Below are 21,893 nucleotides of genomic sequence, written 5' to 3'. Positions count from 1 at the left end.
ATTGTGCTTAAGCTGTTCTCACTGTCTGTAATACCTTCTCTATTAGTTTCCTGTGGTTTCTGTAAAAAATTACAGAACATATGTGTTCTTTTACAGTTCTCCAGGTCAGAGGTCCAAAATTGGTTTCACTGGGTTGAAACTGAGGTGTCAGCAGGGACCTGTTCCCTTAAAAACCCTGGGGGCTTCTTTTCCTGGCTTCTTCCAGCTTCTGGTGGCTGTCAGCATTCCTTGGCTTGTGGCCACATCACTCCAATCCCTGCTTCTGTGATTACATTGTCCTCTCCTCTTCTTCACTGTCAAGTCTCCCACTGTCTTTTCCTTATAAGGACACTTGGGATTGTATTTACGGCCCACCTCAATGATCTAAGGTAACCTCTCCATCTCAAGATTCTTAACTTAATCACATCTGCAAATACCCTTTTCCCATATTATTTAACACTTATAGGTTCCAGTGATTAATCAGGAACTGAAATCTTTGGAGGCCATTATTCAGCCTACTGTACCTTCCTTCAGAATTTAGCGAGGTTTCTCTTAGCTGTGCACCCCTGACACCCTCTCCTTAGTTCCATTTAAACTTGTTATATACATATGAAATCTTCCTCACTAGAATGAAAACTCTTCAAGGGGAAAGGATGAATGCCTTTGTTCATTTTCCTTAGCCTGGTTATTTGGCACATAGTAGGCACTTAATGTATATTTATTAAACTTTCGAAATGAAGTCAAGACTGTCCTTTTGTCTGTTCAAAATAGATGACTTACACACTGGGAAAGAACCAGAAAAATAGCACATGCTTATCTCACGGTCTGGAGTACCTCAAAGGCAGTGTGCCTTGCTTCATGACTCTACCTAATGTAATAATACAAATAAAAATAGTTCACTGTTCAAATGCTGGTTTATTAGTTCATTTTTTATGATGAAAAATTCTAAGACACCACTGGCCAATGGGATTATATGGAGCAGCCTGTGTTAGAGTACCATGCCAGACAAGAGTTATGTCCCACATTCTTATCTGTTAATGTGAAATTTCATCTTATCACCACCACTAACACTTGCATCTGTGAATAAAACAAAATTAAGATATACTTTGTTCAGAAGAAATGTGAAATAGAAAGTTAGGTTATCACCTATGGTGATTTCCAGTGTGTCACACCTTTGTATAATCCCCTCCCTTTGAGTGCCGGCAGGACCTATGACTTGCTTCTAACCAATAGCATATGGCAAAGGTGATGAAATATCACTCCTGTAATTATGTTACAAGATAAATATATACTATATATAAATGTAAATATAAATATATGTTATATATATACACACACATATATATTTGCACATCAGATCTGTCATCTATGTATGTATGTATGTATGTATGTATGTATGTATGTATCTATCTATCTATCATCATCATCATCTATCATCCATTTTTGTCTTGCTAGCATTCATTAGGAAGACAGCTCTCAATTGCTGGCTTTGTAGAAGTAAGCCACCATGTTGTGCAAGGGCATATGGACAAAGCCATGTAGCAAGGAACTGCAAACAGCCTTTAAAACCTGAGAGAGACCTCTGGCTGACAGTGAGCAGAAAAAGAGGAACCAGAGTTCTATAGCCACAAGGAGAATAGAAATGGCTTTTACCAGTAGGGCTTCAGAGAAGATCACAGTCCCAGGTGATACCTGGGTTGCAGCTTATGAGACCCGGAATCAGAAAATCCAGCTGACCTGTGCCTCCTGGACTTCTGCCCTATAGAAAGTGTGAGATAGTAAATATGTGGGTTTCTTTGTTTGTTTTTTTTTTTCTCTTTGTCATCTGCAAACCGTCTCTTCTTTTTTCCTATTTATTTGTTTATTTATTTATAATTAAATGTATTGCGGTGATAATAGTAAAATTACATAGGTTTCAAGTGTACATTTCTATAATACATCATCTATATATCACATTGTGTGCTCACCACCCAGAGTCAGTTCTCCTTCCATCACCATATATTTAACCCCCTTTACCCTCTTCTAGGACCCCCTTACTCCCTTTACCCTCTGGTAACCATTAAACTATTGTCTGTGTCCATGAGTTTTTGCTTCTTCATTTGTTTGTCTTGTTCCTTTGTTGCTTTCAGTTTTATATCCCACATATGAGCGAAGTCATGTGGTTCTCAACTTTTTCTGTCTGACTTATTTCGCTTAGCATGATAATCTCAAGCTCCATCCATGTTGTCGCAAATGGTACTATTTCATCTTTTCTTATGGCAGAGCAGTATTGTTTTAAGTCATTAAGTTTGTAGTAATTTGTTATGTAGCAATAACAAACTAATGCAGGGCATAACTTTATTTGTAATATAGAATTGGCAGAAATGTAAGAGAGTCATATCAGAATTTTAGAGTAGTAAAAACCATAGAAGAAAATACTTGGAATAAAGCAAAAATGAAAAAAAAATATTACTTACATTTTCTTCACATGAGAAAGAAAATAGAGGAATACCTGAAAAAATAATAATAACCATGCTTTATACTTATGAATATAAAGAAATGGCACTCTAATGGGCACAACTTTTGAAAAAATAGCCAAGGAGATGGGGTAAGAAAAAATGCCTAATATAAGCATGTATCATAAACTTGTTAGAATAACATCATGTGACTAAAGCACAGATGATAAGAATCTTGCAAAAATAATGAAGAGGGAAAAATCTGTTTCACATAAGAAGTGGGCAGGAAAAGGAGAGCTCTGTGGTGGATGGGAGAGTGCTAGAGTGGAAAGACTACAGGCTTTGTGCCAATGTGGCTGCAGTATTTATTTATTTATGTGTATAACTGAGCAAACTACACTTTGAAGTATTCTGTTAAAGAAAATAAAATTTTTCCTTGGAAATTGTGTTAGTTAGGCTTCTCCAGAGAAACAGAGCCAATAGGATCTAATTTATATTATATTATGTTATATTGTATATTTTTATATTATATTATTTCATATTGTATCATATTATATTAAAAGGAATTGGCTTATGTGATTATGGAGGCTGAAATGTTCTAAGATCTGCAGTCAGCAAACTGGAGATCCAGGAGAACCAATAATTTAGTTCCAAGTCCAAAGGCCTGAGAATCAGGAGAACCGGTGGTGTAATTTCCAGTCCAGAGGCTAGCACAATCGAGACCCAAGAAGAGCTGACGTTTCAGTTTATGATTCAGGTTTATGGGAACAGACGTGAAGTGCATCCCTTCCAGACTAGCTCACCAAAACCTCCCACACATGATTTTTCATGTTCTTTCTTTTCTACCAACCAGATGCACGACATTTGGAAGCCAGGCATTGAAGATGTTGAAATAGAGCTGTTCCACAGATCAGGAACCCTATGTAGGATTATGTGAGCAGGAAATATGCTTTTCTTCTGTTGGAACCATTACATAATTTGATATTAATAAGAGGCTTTCAAAGGAATCATATATTTTGTTTATTCAATTCCACATAATTACTGAATTCAGCTTTAATTCTGAAAATGTAATTTTGGAATATTTATTTTGAAGGGTAACGAAAGGAGTTGAGAGAATATGAGTAACATATCCTTCTCACATCTGCATTGCTCAGGTTTTTAAACTCATTATTTCTGCAGAACTTGCACTCATTGAAGTAAACCATGTGTTGCTCATTCCAGTGTTCTGTTAGAGCAGCTGTATTACAGAAGGAAAACTGTTTTTGAAGGCCATAGTCACTTTTGTGCTATTGACCAACTTCAAGTGATTAAGAAAGAGCTAACTAAAATTTAGCCCACTTACTAACCTTTGATGAAAGCTAAAGTAGCTTCAAAGAAAATGATTAGTGTCTATGTAAAGACTGACATAAATTTTTCAAGAATATAAAAAGGGTGAATAACTGAGTTGTAATTACTATTAGTTATCATGTTTCAACTATTATATTCATAGCAGAAAACTAAAACCTTATGAAAGAATACACATCTCAGGAATAATTTAAAAGAGTAAAATAAATACTGAATCATTACCTTGAAAAGATAATTGCAATTATAAGTATACGCGCTGAGAAAAATTAGCAAAGCCATTCAATTATTTAGTCTCACACATGTTTGAAAAACCTTTGAAAATTGATGAGGTATTCATTTTTCTTTTGCAAAAAAAAAATAATAATAGGCCCATGTAATTTAGTTAATTACTAAATTACATATTGAATAAAACATTTCTTTAGAATATGATACCCAACTAAAAGATTGTCTTTCAAAGCTTTTTCTAAAGTGATTTAGAATTACAATGGCATAGCTGTCATAGGTCAATTCTATTAAGGATATCAACTGAGATTTTAAATCGCATGAGAATGATATAAACACCTTTACATTGTTGAACTGCAACTTACGCACACATACACATATCATATAGCAAAAATAATATATTGCTTATTACATTGAAATAAAACAATACTGGCCATAAAGGTGAAGTTAATTATGATGGGGGTTATATACAGTTATGAATTCTACTGCAGAAGGTTTCAAACTTTGTCTTTTTCTTTAAGTTGAAATTAATGTATACAGTATTTCAATACAATAGCAGCAAATAAGAAAGCATCTTAAAATTTAATATATATAATAGGTATATATATCTGTGTATTCATTCATAGTTATTCAAGATAGAATCAAGTAAGTAATCCATAAAGTAACCAATATATAATTTCATCTTAAAAACATTTGTTTCTAAATAAATTTGCACAGTAAAGGAAACCACCAATAAAACAAAAAGACAGTCTACTGAATGGGAGAAGATCTGAGAAAATTCTGGGTAGTATAACAATATGTTTATCAGAATATTAATATTTAGCACTCTTTACCTGAGACAGAAAAGTAATATTGGCACTTCTGTTTCTTAGAATAGTATGTGCATAGTTATATTATTTATGTTCAGGTTTATATAACTTCATTCTATTCCAACATCAGGCTGCTTTGTCATTAGATTTACTTTTGGAATCCAAATGGAAGGATATGGTGTAAGGATGCAGGTATCTTGATAATAAGCATTCATATATTGTTTTCAACATCATGCATATTAGTTATAAAGTTGAGTTTTTCCTCCCTATCAGTGAATTGATTAAACTTCTTAGAGACATCTCTCAAAAGTTTCTTAAGAATAGAATTTCTCCAAGTAGAGGAAAAACATACAGTTTCACAGTGTAATAAATTATCTGGTAAACTTCCTTAAAAAAAAATCACTCATTACTTTTTTTTTTTACTCTTATTACTTTTAATATAGCTACATAGATTAAAGAGAGAACGGAGCTTATTTAATTTTTTTCAATAACTTGTAATAAAAAGAAAAATATGAATTTTAGTTGTTACCTTCCTGATTGCAATTTGTCATACTCTGTCTTGCCTTGTTTTCTTTACAGGGTTTGTTTCTTCTTTTAGAATAGAAATATCTCCCTAATTCTCAATCACTTTTTCTTTCCACTCTATGGGTCCTGCACATATTTCAAGCTCAACATATTTTTGAAGAACTTTCAATCCACTGCTCTGCTTTTCCCAGCTTAGAGCCCTATTTTGGCAATGATTATGTTTATTATAATTCTAATTGTTTTCATTTTTCTCTTAGACTCCATCAGTGCAGAAAATTCACTATTGAATTGTTGACCTTATAAACCCAACATAGCTTTAATAAAGAGCAACAATTAATCAATGCTTGTTAAATAAATGCATTTAAAAAAAACATATTATTCCTGTGATTGACTCAGCCTGGAAATAAAACTCCATCATATGTGCTTCAAAATTTGCACAAAGGTTGAGTTCTTCTATTTGTTGTTATACGCTTTTTTCAACTCTCAAATTTACACATATATGGATGTGGGGAGAAAAAGGAAGACAGTAATGTGAGGACTTGGAGTAGTAGGGAAAAATGACAAAGAGAAGTATGAAGGAGTCATCATTTTGCATATTAAATTTACCTCTTTATTTTGTAGCAGGAGTGAATTGTGTCACAATACCCCTTACAGATTTTCTTTCCTTTTTAAATTTATTTTTTCCTAATTCCAAAGTAGTACATAAGGAAACATGAGTTTTCTGATTTTTGCTCTTAAAATAATGTGAGGCTGATTGCTTTATTTTCCCCCCAGAAATTTTACTGTTGTTTACTTGCATACAATTAAAAGAAAAAAGAAAAAAGAAAGTTTCATATTAAGAAAACCATTGGAAAGGTGAAATTCTGCAGTGCCCATATTTTTCCTTCAGAGCCTCATATGACTCAAAAACATTCATGTACATAGCTGTAAACTAATATATCCAGGTGGCCATCCTCTTCCTTTTCTCATCATTTTTTAATGACTAACAACATATTCTCCCTTGTCTTTCACAAGAAACACAAGAAGATACAGGCTCAGGTATCAATGAAAAAGTAAAACTAATCCAATCAAAATAAATTTACAGGAATGTTACTCATTCTCTAAAAACTCCTAATAAAAGGTGATCAGTTTTCTAAATCCTAGGAGAAGGTAGATTCTAGATACACAGAGGATTGAGAGCTAAGCTTCTCTTAAAGTCTTAACTATTGGCTTACTAAGGCTTTGTGCCTAAATAGTAGCTCTAATGTTTGTGTTTTTTTTTTTCATATTTTTTTTCTTTTTAATGGCATATGTTCAAAACTACTCTAGGAAAACATTTTTTAAAGTCATTATTGGATGGTAAGAGTATGAGGCGGAGTTGACCTTAGAGAACTGAGAGTAGGATTACTTTTTAAAAAGAATGAAAAAACACATGCTTGGCTCAAGTCAGTATCGCTCCAGAAGACAGGACTTACCAAGGAGCAGAAAAGCAAGATGAATGATATAAAGCTTGCTGTCTTGGGTGGTGAAGGAACAGGCAAATCTGGTGAGTGGTGATGTTTTCTATGGCCGGTGTATAGTTATTTACAATATGGTATAACTAGGTATATTATTTTTTATTAGCACTTTATATTTTATAACCAAATAATGCAATTGACTATATTTGTAGAATTTAGAGACAGCTTAAGGAAGATCACTGAAATATTAATTTGTATCCTGTTCTACTGATGTTTCAAATTCGTAAGAATAACAGGAAATCCTCCATCACTATCCTACCTACTTCTCCCTCCAGCACATCTGTCCCCATGCCTACCAGTGGCCTAACAATGGCTTTGAAAGTATTCTTCTACCCTGAGACTAAGAGTAGAGAGAGATGAATGGAGACGTGTGGTTATTTTTTAAATGCCATATTACTGAAGTTAAACAAACAAACAAACTTTGAAGAGGCATGGCTTTGTAGATGCCTGGGAACTGAACAACAGGTGCCCTAACTTTAGAAGCCGTGATTTTGTTTTGTTTTGTTTTTTGGTTACACTGTGATGGTGATAAGAATGTCACCAATAAAGCCTAATGTCCCCAGAGCCTAATAAATCATAACTGGCCAGACCCAAGAACTGCAGAAAGATAAACACTAGAGGTTTTTTCTCTATTTTCTGTATTTTGAAGTCCCTACATCTTTAAGTAATGGCAATTGCTTGATATTGTCCTTGCCGCTATTAGTATGTAGCACCTTGGAACCATATTTAATTTGATAAATAAAATAAAGAGATGTTACAGTTTTGCATCTCAAATTTAATGAGAAATGTGTTTCTGTTACAAAGGTCAGTGACCTTATGTGTTTGCATTAGTGAATTAATTACATAGTGATTTGAGTGGGTAGCATTCTAAGATCACTTTCTTTCTAGCCTCCTAACTTTTATGGTTGTACAGTAGAAATCTTGCTGACTGTTATTTAGAACAGAGTTTACTAAAGCTTTAAGATCTTCCTTAATGCTTGGTAGTTTTTGAGTTGAAAGATAAAACCTTGTATTCTTAACTAAATTACCTGTATCCTAAAACAGAAAGGACCCTAAATCCAGGTTGTTTGTTTTGCAGCCCTTACAGTTAGGTTTCTTACCAAACGATTCATTGGAGAATATGCTTCTAATTTTGGTAAGTCACTACTTTAGCCTTTTTTCACCTTAAAATTTCAGATCATAATTAAATCACAATTAAGATCAGAAAATAATTTTAATATAATCTTCCATTTTCACACTTTTCAGCAACTTACAGATTCTGGTTAGAAATGTCAAAATAAGTACTTGAATTGAATGTTCTTTTATGATAAAATTCATCCAATTCGATGTTAATTGAGATGGATTAGAAAGCCACATTGTTTCAGTATAAAACTCAAAAAACATTAAAACTGGGATCTTCCCCACCCCCAAACTATAATAGAGCATGTATGAATATTTTTGTAAGCTATGAAACAAAATTAAAATCAACATCTGTTGAAAGATAAAGACAAATTAATTACAAAAGTATAAGCAAGTACAAAATAAAGCTTATTTTTATTGCAAAACTAGGTGAAAATAACAGCAACATTATGTCTTGAGTAAAGATCATACCATAACTATCTAGGTTGCTTATGTAAATTTCAGATAAAACAGATCCCAGCACTCCCTGATGTAATATTAGGATCATTTCACTAACTCTACTATAAATTTCTGTTATTTTGATCAGAATTAGCATAACATCTATGAAATACTACAGTGGAGAATTAATGAAAATGGAAAAAATTTCCAGAGGAACTGAGTATATTTTTGGCTCAGTAATTAATCCATATAATAGTACTAATATCTTACCTGATTGAAGGCATGGGGGTAAGATTTCTTTTTTTAAATAAGAATGACAGATTTATAAGAAATATGAAAATTTGAAGAAAGAGAAATAATTATTTTTTAATAATATTTATTTATAGTACGAGGAAAGTATAAGTGCAAGTGTGTTTTTTCCATGAGAAATAAACAAAACCAAAAATATTTTGCATTCATTTATGAGGTAGAATTATTAGAGTATTTCAGAAAATAACTTTAAAGTATTGCATTGTGTAGTTTCATACATCTTTCCAATATAATTCAGTCCATATAACATTGTGAACATTTAGGGCAAGTGTTTGAAAACTGACTATAGAGAGAAAAATATATAGAAAGAGAAATTCTTGTTGCTTCATGTCTCAGGTCAACTACCTCAGTCAAAAAGGTCAACATGACACACACGCTAGGAGTCAGACAGGAGAAAATGATCCAGAACTACAAAACAAAACAAAAATGAATAAAACAATACACAAAGAACAACAAAACCCATCACTTTAATCTTTTATAGGATATAGTTATATAAACAAATGAAGTGTACACATTTCTAGTTGTTACATCTCTATTAAGTTGTTATATCTCTATTATGAGACCTAGAGGCATTTTGAAAAGATAACCAAATGTGCAAAAGGTCACCAGGGCATGAGGACAACAAACTGGTGAAAAATGACTTCATCTTGTAAACGAAGAATAGGAGGGGAAATAATAAAATTCTAAAAAGTCAAGAATTTGTGACCCTTGCTGGCAGATTTTGAGTTTTGAGAGTGGACATTTGAAAATGTCTAGAAGGAAATGTCATGGCTCACAGGAGTAAACTTATGAAGTTTAGAAGGAATTGTCTGAAAACATATTTTAAAATGTAATAAAACTATAACAAATTCTATTATATATAACCTAGAAGGATTTTAGAATTTATCCCTAAACCCTTGAAGTTGGTTCCACAAATTTCTGCTGCATCTTTCTACTATGAGTTACAGAGTATTTGCCATAATGGGTCATAATTTTGTTCCAGTATGACATTTTGAAGAGAAGTGGGTCTTTGATTAAAACATTAGCGGGACAGTTACAGAAATAAAGTCCTTCATTCATTCAATGAATATTTATTGAGCAGCTACTATGTCCCAGGTACACTTCTAGGTAGAGAAGTTGTAGCAGGGAACAAAAAAGACAAATATCTAAGCACTCATAAGATTTACGTTCTGGATAGAAGGATTAGTCAATTAAAAAACATTAAATATAAATTATGTCATAAGATAAATGATACAAAGAAAAAGAAACCACAGGGGAGTGCCACTAATATATTAATAGTATGTGGTAATTTAAGAAATAATGTAGACCTTGCTGAGAAGAAGATATTTGGAAACACACACACACACATCGCGGTGGTGAAAATTCAGTCATGAAGATATCTGAGGATAACATTCCAGGCAGAAGAAACAATTACCAAAGTTTAGAAGCAAGAACTTTCTGAAAAATGTGGGGAATAGTATGGAGAATAGAGTAGCTCAAGTCGAGAGAATTTGAGAGGTGATACCGGAGAGGTCTATTGAGGTCATAGAAATAATAGGAGACTAGATAATGAGGGCCATTCTCAGGGGTTTTAAAGGCTTTGGTTTATCCAAGTGAGATGAGGACCCATTGGAGTGATCTGATCAGACAAGTGACATGACTTGGCTATGAGGTTAACTTTTGTTACTGTGTTGAAAATAGACTAGGCTCAAGAAAGGAGTAGGGGGGAGGATAAAGCAGAAAGATAAGTTGGGAGGTTTAGTAATAATATAGGCAAACAACAATAGTGGCTTGGACCAGAGTGTTAGCAATGGAGGTGATGAGTGGCATACAAATTCAAAATATACTTTAAAGATAAAGTAAAAAATAATTATTAATAGAATAAATACAGGATGTAAGAGAAAGAACCAAAGATGGCATTGAGGCATTTAACCTGAGAAATTAGATCTATGAATATGTCATTTAATGAAATGGAAAATTGTGGAGATGCAGTCTTACCAGGGAGGTCAGGGGTTCAATTTTAAGCACGTTAAACTCGAGAGTCTATTGGGTATCTAAATGGAAATGTCCAATTAAAATAGTTGTTTGTGTCTGAAGTTGAGTAAAGAGGTCTTTGCTACAGATATAAATTGGGTTCATCAGCAGTAATTGCTACATAAAGACTTTGACTGGGTAAGATTAGCAAGGGACTGAGTATAGATAGAGATCCATAAACTAGAGCCATGTTTGGAGTATGGGAAGATATGGTGGGACAAATAAAAAAGATTAATATGAAGCAGCAGTGAATAAAGAAATGAGAAACTGTGTTGCCTTGAAAGTCATTTGAAGAAAACATTTTAAGGCGGCAGGAAAAAGCGAGTGCATTAATGCTACCGATAGGGCAAATAAGATCAAGACAGAAATGACCATTGAGTCTAAAATCATAACCTTGATAAGAACAATTTGAGTTAAATAATTGGAGGTTAAGGCTGATTGAAATAATCTGAAGGCAGGCGAGGAAGACATTGTACATGGAGGGTATAGATACGTTCCAAAATGCCAGCAGAGACAGAGGGAAATATTTGGGATAGATTGTGGGATCCAAAGGATTGTTAGGTTAGGAGCAATTCAACTGTTAGTAATGATATTGTAAAGAGGAAAAAAAATATGATGCAGAAGAGAGAGACAGAATTGGTTTAGCCATGTCTTTCACTAGGGTCAGAGGAAATAGTAACTAGTTTATAGTACATAGATTGGTCTTAGATAGAAACATGGATAATTCATCCATTGTAATAGTATGGAAGACAAATATATAAATACAAAGGTATGTAGCTGAATAGATATAGTGGTGAATTTTACTTACAATAAATATATATGAGCAAATATAACAAGTACATGTTTTTTGACCACTACCAATAAATAAAAGCCACTGTACTACTCCACTAAAATATGACTGATTAAATTTGCAAGACTGTGATCTAAATGTAAGTCAATTATTTTATTCTGGCGTGTTTCAATACTGACAATGCATACATGCATATTTTGCAGAATCTATCTATAATAAGCATTTGTGTTTGGAAGGAAAGCAACTGAATCTAGAGATATACGACCCTTGTTCTCAAGTAAGTAAAACAAAATACTTTTATTTTTCTTCTCATGATTTGCAGAAGATTGGATAAGGGTCAGTGTAAAGTTGCTAGTCTTAAAACCAAAGTTTCTTCTCAATTTTAGGTATTAGAATTTTAAGAGTTTATTTTTAATGTTATAAATTACATTACCTAGCTTCTCTGTAAAGTTATGACAAAAATTGTCATATTACAAATATCTTGATAATAGCAATTTTAGGCTGTATTCAATATATTTCTGTCAGATCATAGTATAGCTGTAGGAAGTTAATGGTTGAATGGCTTATCATTTAGTTTATATTTTCACTGTTTCATTTCTAGCTAACCACTCTCAACAAAGCATAAGTAAGACAGGTTTTGAGTTCATACCCCTTTGTCCATACAGAAAGTTAAAATAGTGTTATATAAATAACAGCGGTAAAGGTCAGCTGTTCAAGATTTCAAAACAACTCCATGTGACGGATGCTTTTAGGTATGGAAAATATCTCTTAAATATTTTCAGCTAAACCTTGTCAATATTATTTTGACAGCTTTAAATCTAGTACCAAAAATCAATAGATATCCCATTTACTAATATAGACAGAAAATATTATCTCATATCAAAATAAATACGTAGATATTAATCCACAAATATGTGGATATCAATTATTATAGCTTATCAAATTTTCAGAAAAAAATGGAGTTATTTTATTAGAGAAAAGTTGTGAAGTGAGATAGATATAACTTTATTATAATTATTTATATTTTAAAATTTCATCACTTTTAATTAAATAAAGTAGGTAATAAGAAAGAAACAAGGAAACTACATTTTAGAAAATAGTATTTGGCTTATTGAATTATCTTGCAAGTGAAATGGGTCTTTATTAATTAACTCTCTAAAGTGTAAAATACAAGTGTCAGATTTCACCACTTTCAATGTGCTTGGTTTCTTTTCAGCCACAGAAAGCAAAATTTTCCCTCACAAGTGAGCTGCATTGGGCAGACGGCTTTGTTATTGTGTATGACATCAGTGACAGGTCTTCGTTTGCTTTTGCAAAAGCACTGATCTACAGAATCAGGGAGTCACAAACCAGTCATTGTAAAAGGTAAGGTATTTTTCATTCCTCTCTCCTTTCTTTTTAGTAAATCATCATACAACTAGCTGTAAGCATCATTAGGAAAAGTTTAATACAGCCTTCCAATTACAAAATTTAACAGCCCTGAACAATTCACCTTCCATTCCCCAGGAGTTACACATGTAGTAAAAGGACTAAGATGCGAATACTTTATATCCTAGCTGACATAAACAGTTACTTGCCCTGAGTAAATGGCTATTTTACAAGACAGCTTCTGTTGTTAACATGACACTCACTTGCAAAATAATGGTCCTCACTATACAAGATAATGCACTTTTCAACCTTTCCTTTTCATTCCCACAAAAATGTCAAGGATACTAAATAAATCCAGATTTATTACCTTTGGCATCCAGTTCCTAGTCATTTGGTTATTCAATCTATCACAGCAAAATAGACTGAATAATAAAACCATTACAAATTCTAAATATGAGAATACATTTTTCTCCATTTCACCTCCTAAAATAAAGAGCTGATCAACAATTCCTTATTGTTGTCTTGACACAAGTAACTATGAAGAAAGACATAGCCTTAAACCATTCTTGCATTAGTAGATATAAGTTTAAACACAAATCTCCCATTTTAATTTTCCTTTTTCTTGTTTTATAGACTTTTGAATTTGAAACATTTATGTTTTGTTCAAACTACTGATGTAAGAGATTTTGTATGCTCTGAACCAAATTTTCCCGTAGAGTCTAAAATAACATTCTAAAGTGGGAAGGAAAAAAGCATAATATTATCACTGAAAATTTGTATCGGTGCTTTTTATCTCTAGTTTAAATGCCCCCTATCAAGAAACCATCAGGTAATAATTGATAAAGAGTATTTCCCTGGAGTTAGTTGACATACATTCTTGTTTATATCTAATTGACCTTAGATAAATCCTTTAATTTCTAAGATCTCATTTTTCTGATTATAAAACTGACAGGAACATGGTAGGAGAAAAGGATGTGATTTTACTACTGTACCTCACAGTGCTGATTTCCTATATAGTGCTGACTTTTAAATATTCCATTGTTTCAAGCATTAAATACCTTATATTTAAGCACCATAACTTAGGTAAGGGACAGTAATAACATGCCTTTAATATTCCTCCAGATCAAAAGAAACACTCATATAAAAATAAAACGTATAAAAATAAAAATATATACATTTGATATTTTTCAGGCAATCTTCTTAATGTACTGAATAAATAATTTTCAGAGTATTTTCGGTTCTCAATCTGTAGATAGACTAGAAAAGCATAATATGGCATTGTTTTATTAAAATAACATCTGATATTTGTGGTTCACCCTTCAAAATAATTCATTGTCTCCCATCAATTCTTTTACAATAATTTTTAGAACTATATAGAAAAAATATTATTAATACATTCAAAGTCCAAAGCATACAGTGCTTTTTCCCTCATGGCTCACTGTGCCATGTGAATAAAACCACCTTTTTAGTGGAATCTGAGCTCAGTATCTCTTAAGATAGACTTGGAGACAGCATTTACCCATTTCTTCCCTCTAGCAGATACCTTCGCAGAGTTTCATGCCACTTAAGGATGAATGGTCTTTCTATATTCTTCTAATGAAACTGTTTTAGGAATATTTTTTTGTAACCTATGAAAATACATTGATATTTGTGGAAGCATTACCTTATCAAAGATACATATTTCTTTTTTAAATATTGTTTTTAATTTTTCAATTGCAGTTAATACACATTAGTTTCAATTGTACAACATAATAATTAGATGTTTATATAACTTCAAAGTGATCACACTGATAAATCTAGTACTCATTGACAGCATACATAGTTATTAAAATATTACTGACTGTATTTCTTATGTTATACTTTACATCCCCATGACTATTTTGTAACTACCAATTTGTACTTCTTAATCCCTTTTCCTTTTCCATCCACCCCTCCCATCTGGCAAGCATTAAAATGTTCTCTGTATCCATGAGTTTGTTTCTTTTTTGTTGTTGTTGTTGTTCTTTAGATTCCCATATAAGTGAAATCGTATGGTATTTGTCTTACTCTGTCTGATTTACTCCACTCAGCACAATACCCTCTATGAACCCTCTAGGTTCATCCATGTTGTTGTAAATGGCAAGAATTTATTCTTTTTATGACTGAGTAACATTCCATTTTATAAATGAGGTATGATATAAAACATATGGTGAATGTTTAAATTAAAAAAAAAAATTGCAGTAAAAGACACATTGTCACTAGTCCCCAACAAAATACTCCCCTTCACTTCGAACTCTCTTATCCCATCCCTCTTGCCACTTTCTGAAGCAGTGCTGGAAGTCTTCTTTCATGAGTGTCTTTAGTTGCACTGTTGTGGCTGCCTCAATGTCTTGAATCATTTTGACTTTGGGGAAAAGCCTGAAGTTGCATGATGCCAGATCCGGTAAATAAGGTGAATGAGGACACACTGTAAGGTTTTTATTTGACAGAAATTGCTGTATACCAGAAGTGATGTGTGGCACAGAGTATTGTCATGATGGAGGATGATTTATGGCACACTTTAAAACACACCTTCTCTTAACCGTAGCTCACACCTGACTGACTGCACCAAACAAGTTGAAACAAGTTGTCACAGACTGTCACTAGAGTTTGACGTGCCTCTTCCCAGTTTGAAGGTCCCTGCCGTGTTGGATGGCACTTGGCAACAGCATTCACTGTTTGTTTGTTTTTTTGATCACAACAGAAAGGTTCCATATTACACATCACTTCTGGTACGGCAATTTCTGTCAAATAAAAACATTACATTGTGTCCTCATCCACCTTATTCATGGGATCTGGCACCGTGAACTTCTGGCTCTTCCCCAAAGTCAAGTGACCATGAAAGGTAAATGTGTTGAATTGATTCAGGACATCAAGGCAGCCACAACAGTGCAACTAAAGACACTCATGAAAGAGGACTTCCAGAACTGCTTCAGAAAGTGGCAAGAATGATGGGATAAGTGTGTTTGAAGTGAGGGGGCATATTTTGAGGGGGATTAATGGGAATTTGTCTTTTTCTGTAATATTTTTTTTAATTTAAATATTCATTGTTTTCTTTGATCACACCTCATTTGTACCACCTCTTTACCCATTCATCCTTTGATGGACGCCTAGGTTGCCTCCATATCTTGGCTACGGTAAATAATGCTGCAAAGAACATATGGTTGTACATGTTCCTTTGAAGTAGTGCTTTGGGCTTCTTCAACTGAATATCCAGATATGGGATTACTGGATCCTTTTTTGTCTCTTGTTATAGACTTTGTTTTAAAGTCTATTTTGTCTGTTATAAATATTGTTACTCCAAATTTTGTTTCCTGTTTCCATTTTCATGAAATAACTTTTTCCATCTCTTTACTTTCAGTCTGTATCTGTCTTTAGATCTGAAGTGAGTCTTGTAGGCAGCATATGTAAGGGTCTTGTTTTCTTATCCATTCAGCCACACTGTTTATGTCTTTTGATTGGGAGCATTTAGTCCATTTACATTGAAAGTAGTTGTTGATAGATATGTAATTATTGCCATATTATTATTCATTCATTCTTCTCCTTCTTTTCCTTTTCCTTCTTTTTCTCTTTCTCCTTCTCCTTTTTCTCCTCTTCCTTTTCCTCCTCCAAGAAATCCCTTTAACATTTCTTTTAAAACTGATTTAGTGGTGATGAACTCTGCTAGCTATTTCTTGTTTGGGAAGCTCCTTATTTGTCCTTTGATTCTAAATGCTAACTTTGCTAGGTAGAGTAATCTTGGTTTTAGGTCCTTTCTTTTCATCACTTTGAATATTTCCTGCCAAACCCCTCTGGCCTGCAAAGTTTCTGTTGAGAATTTAGCTGACAGTCTTATGGGCGTTCCCTTGTAGGTAACTAAATTCTTTACTCTTGCTGCTTTTCAGATTCTCTCTTTGTCTTTGACCTTCGATGTTTTAATTATAATGTGTCTCAGTGTGGGCCTATTTGGGTTCATCTTATTTGGGACTCTGTGTGCATTGTGGGCTTGTACTTCTATTTCCTTCACCAAGTTAGGGAAGTTTTCAGTCATTATTTCTTCAAATATTTTTTTCAATTTCTTGCTCTCTTTCCTCTCCTTCTGGTACCCCTTATGATGCAATATTGGTGTTCTTGATGTTGTCTCAGAAACTCCATAAACTGTCCTCATTTTTAAAATTTCTTTTCACTTTTTGCTGTTCTGTTTGGATATTTTCTTCTACCTTATCTTCTAAATCATTGATTCAATTCTCTGCTGCATCTAATTTGATTCCTCTACTGTTGATTTCTCTAATGCATTCTTCACATCAGTTATTGTATTCTTTATTTCTGACTGGTTCTTTTTTATGTATTCTATATCCATTTTCATGTTTCCTATCTTGTTATTGACGTTCTCGCTGAGATCATTGAGCACCTTTATAACCAGTGTTTTAAACTGTGTATGGTAAATTGCTTGTCTCTGGTGTTGTGTTTTTTTTACATTTTTTTCTGGAGCTTTGTTCTGTACTTTTATTTGGGACATGTTTCTTTGTCTCCCCATTTTGGCTGCCCATCTGTGTTTGTGTTCTATGTATTAGGTAGAGCTGCTCTGTCTCCCAGTCTTGACAGGGTGGCCTTATGTAATAGGTGCCCTTAGAGGCCCAGTGGCCAGTCTTCTGGTCACCTGAACTGGGTGACACAGGAGTGTTCCTTGTGTGGGTTGTGTATGTCCTCCTGTTGTAGTTGAGCCTTGGTTACTGTTTGCACATCAATGGGAGGGATTAACCCTTGGGCTTATTTGTTGTAAGGACTGGCCATGAATATACTGGAGGAGCTGTTATGCTGGCAAAGACCTTACAGAGAAGGATTCACTTTAGCAGGTGCCTACTGAGTCTGTGCTTCTTGTGTGTCATTTGTGGAGGTGGTTGAGTGGTGCTCTGGTGTGATCTGAGTTGGTTCTGGTGTGTCGGTTCTGGACCCTCTTGGGAGGGTCTCTGTGTCAGGCCAAATTTAGCCACTGTCTGTGCCCTGCTTAGTGCCACTTGGTATGAGGTATAAAGTGATCTGCAGATGGTTGCCACTTGTACTGGGCTTAGAGGTGCCTGGGAGAGGCTTAGCTATGAAACGAGGCAGGCTACTGCTAGTGCCATGCTTGGGGCTGCTTAGAAAGAGCACACCAAGGCCAGATGCTGCCTGTTTCAAGTTTGTGAACCTTTGAGAAATTTTAGGCAAGTCTGTAGCATGAGCCAAAACAAGCCATTTGTGTGGAAAAGCCACTAGAAGTAGCTTGGGTGGGCTCACAAGTTGGGTGGGGTGGAGTCTGGGAATCACCAGGGCAGGGAGAATGGTGTGGTCAGAGTGATAGAGATTCAGATATGGCACCTGCCTTCATCCATATGTTGAGTCGGGGGAGGGATCAACAGAGGAACAATGGCTTCTGACAGTGCTTCTGTCTGAGAGTAAGCAGCCCCTTCAGCCCTAATTCTTAAGCCAGACAATTCGGTTCCTCTCCTATGTCCCTGGCACCTTTTGCGCTGCTGCCCCAGTGCGGGAGCTCAGAGCGAGTAAGTCTGTCAGTAAGTAAATCCCTGTGTGGTCCCTTTAAGAGGAACACCTGGGATACCAGCACCCCTCTGTCTCACTCAGCCACATTCTTGCTGGTTTCTATAGACAGAAGTTTTGGGACTTCTCTTTCTGATACTGGAACACTGGGCTAGGGAGCCTGGAGTGGGGCTGGGACCCTTGCTCCTCTGGTGGTATCTCTTTAGCTGAGTTATCCCTCCCAATTTTTAACTGCTACACTTGGGAATAGCCCATTCCCATCTCTGCCTCTCCTACCCATCTTGATGTAGCTTCTGTGTATCCTTTCTTAAACAACTTCTGTTAAGCTAGTCCTCAGGTGGTTCTCAATGATGGATGTTCTGTAGCTTAGTTGTAATTTTGACGTTGTCATGAGAGGAGGCAAGCACAGCATTTACCTGCTCTGCCATCTTGACCAAAAGTCTTCATATTTCTTAAAAACATATTCTAAAAGGTGATGAGATTGTGAAATTTTCTCTAGAGTATGTTATGATAGATATTATTTTTTCTTAGGAATATTATATCCAAACTGTTCAATTACAGTTACTCTTTAGTAAAAAGTTAGTCAAATAATTTTTGCATACAAATGGACATATGTATCATAAACACACATACATGACCATATATGCGCACAGTATTTTTTCTGTTTTGGTCCATCATTCTTTTTGATATAAACCTACTTAAAAAAAGTGTTAAAACAATCTTGCCAAATAATCGTGTATCTATATTTCAGAGCTCTGGAATCAGCAGTGTTTTTGGTTGGTAACAAGCAAGATCTCTGTCATGTGCGAGAGGTTGGCTGGGAAGAAGGGCAAAAATTGGCACTGGATAACCGATGCCAATTCTGTGAACTGTCTGCAGCAGAGCACTCCTTAGAGGTAGAAATGATGTTTATCAGAATTATCAAGGACATCCTAACAAACTTCAAACTCAAAGTAAAGAGAAGATCCAGTGGATCAAAATCAATGGCCAAATTAATCAATAATGTATTTGGAAAGAGAAGAAAATCAGTTTAACAGATATGTGATCTTTTACCTTTTGTTTGCATTTAAAAAATAATTCTGTTAAGAGATATGAAATGTTTGAACACAAATCACAGCAGTGTTTTCAAATATATAGTTTGCCTTTTTTGGTTCTTTGTATCTTGTACACTGTGCTTCACACCTAAACTTTTCTTTATTATACAAAATAGAACTCAGTATAACCTATTGGTGAATTACCATATAGTTTGCTTTGCCAAATAAACTTTGCTTATGTAATTTTATTAAACTACCAATGGCCTCAGTTTACCTTTATTTTATATATTTCTTTGGATGAAACATATAGTTACATTATTATATTTAATATATTATGGGGCTTAATTTATCTGCTTGTGAAAGTTCATGATCTGTTTAATAGAAATGCGTGGATTTAATTTTAAAGTGTCTTTATAATAATCCAGTGAGTTACTTGATACACAAATTTTACTTAGGCCTTAAGAAATTAAGTTCCTTGCCCATAAGTACATAGTTTGTAGTTGGTCTGATGATGAGAAAGTCTGCCTTTCTTTTTATGTTCTGCAAACAAAGGCAATTATAATAGAGAAATTATCTTATACAACTTAGATCCTTTTTGGATCAAAAGGTTAGTCTTTTATAGTTTATTTAGAAATCCATACATCATAGGGAAAGAAAAATTAAAAACTTGGTGGTAAATATAGAACGTTGAAGTCCTCAGTGCCCTGAAAGAATTATTGCATTAAATACAAACTTTTGGGCCATCTTGGATTCCTTTGAATTTCCTTCAGAAGTTAACTGTTTACCTCGTGCACTTTAGTACCACTGCTGATGCCCTTGCTGAGCTTGCCACCTGCTGCATTTCAAGTTGCAGTCCTAGGTCTAACTTCAACCAAATTGCTGATAATTAAGGTTAGGTCTCAGAGAAGTTCAACCAAGGTACAAGCAATACTTCCACACTTAGTTAACGTGTATTGGCAATAACCTGTGGACCACCTTGGAAGATCTTGAGTAAAGAGGGATAGACTAGAGTGGGGAAAGGGCGACACAGAATATTAGGCTGGGGACGAGAGAATTCATTGACATGGTGTTATGCACCATGAGTCATGATTCAATGTTTTAGGAGTGACATCTGGAGCTCTTTTCTGTAGCCTTACTATTCCTTAGAAGTCTAACCTTGATGGTACATTTGAGTAAAAGTACTGGAACTAACAGAACTTTGTGTGGTGGTACACAAAATCATTTAGCATGTTTGTAAAGATGGGCAAGTTAGAATTGACATGGTAGGATGGACCTAAGAACCCACCACCTGACTATTTCTGGGATGATTCTTAGGAACCTCCTTTACTAAGGAAGTGAAGAATGTACTGGTGAGGGGGCACCTTCAACTTTGAGGAGCTTAATAGTAACTATGTCGTATAAATTGGGGTTGACAGTAGTTCTGCTGCCATTAAATGGCGCTCCTCAATAGCAGTGCTGATGATAGAATCCTGGAACAGCAGAATTTGGATGCCAGCATTCAACCTGTTGCCTGTTACCTACTCAGCCCTCAAAGAAATGATGCCATTTCCAGGGTACAGGCTCCATTTCTGATACTGACTGGTTGGAAACTTAGAAGTGACATGTTCAATCAGCTGTATTAAGGCAAAGTCCAAATTGTGGGCTTATGCATTACTTCCATCCCTGATGCCAAGGCCGATGATCGAGAAAAGAGGCAGTTTATCTGCAGAGCAGGTCATGCTGTTCATCTGGTTGTAAAATGACTTCTCATTGGTAGACGCTGTCTGTTTTTGTTATTATTATTTTCCTGGATAATCTTAGTTTTAGAGATTTGGTCTTCATTCTTTAAAATTATTTTCCCAGTTATATAAAGATCCTTTTGGGCTGATTTTGCTTTAAAAACACCATTTTTATTTATGTTATGTGTAAGAACTCTACTGTAAAAAATGTTATGAAAATTCTTCCATAGCTTATTTAATCCATGCATATGTATCTGTGATGATTCAGAGTTCAAAATTTCTCTGTTAAAGGTATGGCTTATACTTATGTGTGTATATATATATTAAAAGTTTATTTATTATATTTTGATTTTTCAGCAAGATGGCCTGAGAGGACACATCTTATTAACAAGGAGTCTATGGAACATAGTAATAAGAACAAGCATTCTCACCAAAAAAAAAAATAATAATAAAAAAAAATCTTATCTCTACATATGTGTGTGTGTGTGTATATGTGTGTATATATATATATATATATATATATATATATATATATATATATGATACTATTGAGGTGATAGATGTGTTAATTACCTTGATTGTAGTAATCATTTCATAGTGTATACATATATCAAAGCATTATGTTGTGCACACTTTAAATATATTACAATTTTATTTGTCAGTTATAACTCATTAAAGCTGGAAAAGACCATTGTTTTACATTAAAAACAGAGTTTATGTTTTAAAAGTAGTGTCTGTGAGACAACTTTAGAAATGAAC

At 34.2% G+C, this 21,893-nt stretch overlaps 1 protein-coding gene across 1 annotated transcript; it reads left to right on the top strand.

The window, feature by feature from the left end:
• Positions 1-6,772: 6,772 nt before the first annotated feature.
• On the top strand, positions 6,773-21,566 carry RERGL (RERG like). Its single transcript, XM_081059975.1, has 5 exons — positions 6,773-6,839; positions 7,889-7,945; positions 11,683-11,756; positions 12,696-12,844; positions 19,134-21,566. The coding sequence occupies exons 1-5, from the start codon at positions 6,788-6,790 to the stop codon at positions 19,414-19,416; spliced, it is 615 nt and encodes a 204-aa protein (XP_080916101.1). The 5' UTR covers positions 6,773-6,787; the 3' UTR covers positions 19,417-21,566.
• The last annotated feature ends 327 nt before the right edge of the window (positions 21,567-21,893 follow it).

Source organism: Rhinolophus hipposideros (assembly GCF_964194185.1).
Source record: "Rhinolophus hipposideros genome assembly, chromosome: 9".
Classification (NCBI taxonomy): domain Eukaryota; kingdom Metazoa; phylum Chordata; class Mammalia; order Chiroptera; family Rhinolophidae; genus Rhinolophus; species Rhinolophus hipposideros.
This window is presented reverse-complemented; position numbering and strand designations above follow the sequence as displayed.

What these genes read in the sequence shown, in the direction of transcription:
- RERGL (XM_081059975.1), top strand. Translation starts at nt 6,788, where the DNA reads ATGAATGATATAAAGCTTGCTGTCTTGGGTGGTGAAGGAACAGGCAAA. An exon ending in AGAATATGCTTCTAATTTTG is followed by an intron (nt 7,946 to 11,682) that starts GTAAGTCACTAC and finishes CATATTTTGCAG; the next exon opens with AATCTATCTATAATAAGCAT. An exon ending in TATACGACCCTTGTTCTCAA is followed by an intron (nt 11,757 to 12,695) that starts GTAAGTAAAACA and finishes GTTTCTTTTCAG; the next exon opens with CCACAGAAAGCAAAATTTTC.